Genomic DNA, 2,369 nt, shown 5'->3' with positions numbered 1-2,369 from the left:
TGGTATGGATTCACAAATCTGAAACTACTGGAAATAGATTCTGGGACTGAGCAATTGAATAAATATATTACAGATAAGGAAAGTCAATATATTCTAGGACTAAGCAATTAAATAAATGTATTATGGATAAGGGAAGCCAATTTTCTTACAATCAGAGAAGGAAATTACAAATATGTGAATGGAGAAGGCCAGAATGAACCCTGTGTTATTAGACTATAATTGGAAGTATCTCTGTGAACTTGTGGTTTTTAATCTAGGCAGCCAAATACAAAAATAGATGTGTGCATCTATACACATATAACAAATGTATTTGCCTCTGAGAAGGCCTAGAAGCAATGGAACCCCAGTAGCAAGGAGCATATCTGGCACTCAAATCTTGGGTTCTAAAAACCACTTACCACTAAATGGAACCAGGGCTCCTTAACGGAAATGGCTGATTCCAAAGCTCAGCCAAGGCAGCTACAAGATGATTTAGAACTTTCTTCCTGTACCAGAAAGTAATGAAGTACTCAAAGAATAATAAGGACATATTAAAAGGTCACAGAAAAGGGCTCTCACTAGTCAAATGTGCAGTTATGTGAGCACCAAAATAAATGATAATGAGTTATAATTCACAGAATGAAATAAGAATCCACAGGTCTATACGGATAAAAATAAGTGAACGAAACACAAACAGGAGGAGAAGGGAAAGTGGTTCTGCACAGTAGAAGGTGAACTAATAAATGTAGAAGGAATATTAGAACTGGAAAGTCACCATTTGCAACCACCATAATAAACTGTTTTCAGCAAGAATCAGTGGGTGATAAAACTATTTGAGAGGTGGCGTCTGTGGCTCAGTGAGTAGGGCACCGGCCCCGTATACCGAGGGTGGCAGGTTCAAACCCGGCCCCAGCCAACCTGCAACAACAACAACAACAAAAAAACATAGCCAGGCGTTGTGGAGGGAGCCTGTAGTCCCAGCTACTCGGGAGGCTGAGGGAAGAGAATCGCCTGGAGGTTGCTGTGAGCTGTGACGCCATGGCACTATACCTAGGGGGACAAAATGAGACTCTCTCTCTTAAAAGCAACAATTTTGGGTACAAGTTTGATGAGGAACTGAATTGTGCCAAAATACCTCCTACAAGATACTTATTAACCACAAAGGAAAACAACAGTAACTTTACAGTGAAGACTGACCTCTATAGAGAAGACTCTCCTCAAAGTGAAACCACCACTGAGAAGGGTACAACATCATGTTCCTGGTTATTCTATTTTTGCCAAAAATGCATAATATCAATCTGACAGGACACATCAAGGGACATTCTACACAATAAATAGCCTGCATTCTTCAAAAGTGTCCAGGTACTAAAAGATAAGAATAACTCACGACTGTTCCTGATTAAGGGAGACTAAATGTAAGACAACTAAATGCAATGCATTATCATCGATGGGATCCTAGACCAGAAAAACAAAATGTTTACCTATGCTAAGAGACATCAGTCAAACAAATGGCAATTTTTTTTTTTTTTTTTTTTGAGATAGAGCCTCAAGTGGTCACCCTGAGTAGAGTGCCATGGCATCAAGGCTCACAGCAACTTCTAACTCCTGGGCACAAGCGATTCTCCTGCCTCCGCCTCCCAAGTAGCTGGGACCACAGGCGCCTGCCACAGCGCCCGGCTATTTTTTGGTTACAGCCGTCATTGTTGTTTGGCAGGCCCGGGCTGGATTTGAACCCGCCAGATCAGGTGTATGTGGCTGGCGCCTTAGCCACGTGAGTGACAGACACCGAGCCCAAATGGCAAAATTTGAAGAAAGGCTACAGATTAACACACTCCACAAATGTTAATTTTTTAATTTTACTGTGGACTGTACTATGCTTACATTAAAAGAACATGCTTGTTCTTAGGAACGCTGAAGCATTTATAAAGATTAGGGGCCTTATGTCTATAACTTACTCTCAAAAAGTTCAGAAAAAATGACACACATGTGTATCCACAAAGAGAATGATTAAGTAAATCAGTTAAAATGTTAACACTTGAGGAATGTGGATCAAGGGTACATGGGAACTCTTTGTGCTAGTCCTGAAACTTTTCTGTTAATTCTGAAAGTATTTCAAAAGAAAAGGCTTTAAAACATACTGCTGGATGAAGGGGTGGAGATTCCTCGGACACCTTTCCCAGAGACAGGTGCATACCTCGCCTTGTGTGAGGAAGTTGGCCATCAGAGCCCCCTTCACTGCATTCTCCATGTCACAGTCTGAGAAGATGATGAGTGGAGATTTGCCCCCAAGTTCCAAGGTGACAGGTTTGATTCCTTTGGCTGACATCTCCATGATCTTACAGAACAAGAACAAAGCATTCAGAAGAAGTCTAACACAAATCAGATGGGAG

At 41.2% G+C, this 2,369-nt stretch overlaps 1 protein-coding gene across 1 annotated transcript in view; it reads right to left on the bottom strand.

Moving 5' to 3' along the window:
• The window catches only part of ALDH9A1 (aldehyde dehydrogenase 9 family member A1), a 31,075-nt gene that overhangs the window by 12,225 nt on the left and 16,481 nt on the right, over nt 1-2,369 (bottom strand). The window contains 1 exon segment of the mRNA XM_003804065.3: nt 2,013-2,314. Within this exon segment, the coding sequence (XP_003804113.1) occupies nt 2,013-2,314 (302 nt within the window).

This window comes from Otolemur garnettii, unplaced genomic scaffold (assembly GCF_000181295.1).
Source record: "Otolemur garnettii isolate 467f Iridium unplaced genomic scaffold, OtoGar3 scaffold00016, whole genome shotgun sequence".
NCBI lineage: Eukaryota > Metazoa > Chordata > Mammalia > Primates > Galagidae > Otolemur > Otolemur garnettii.
The sequence above is the reverse complement of the archived record's forward strand: the minus strand, read 5'-3'. Positions and strand labels throughout refer to the sequence as shown.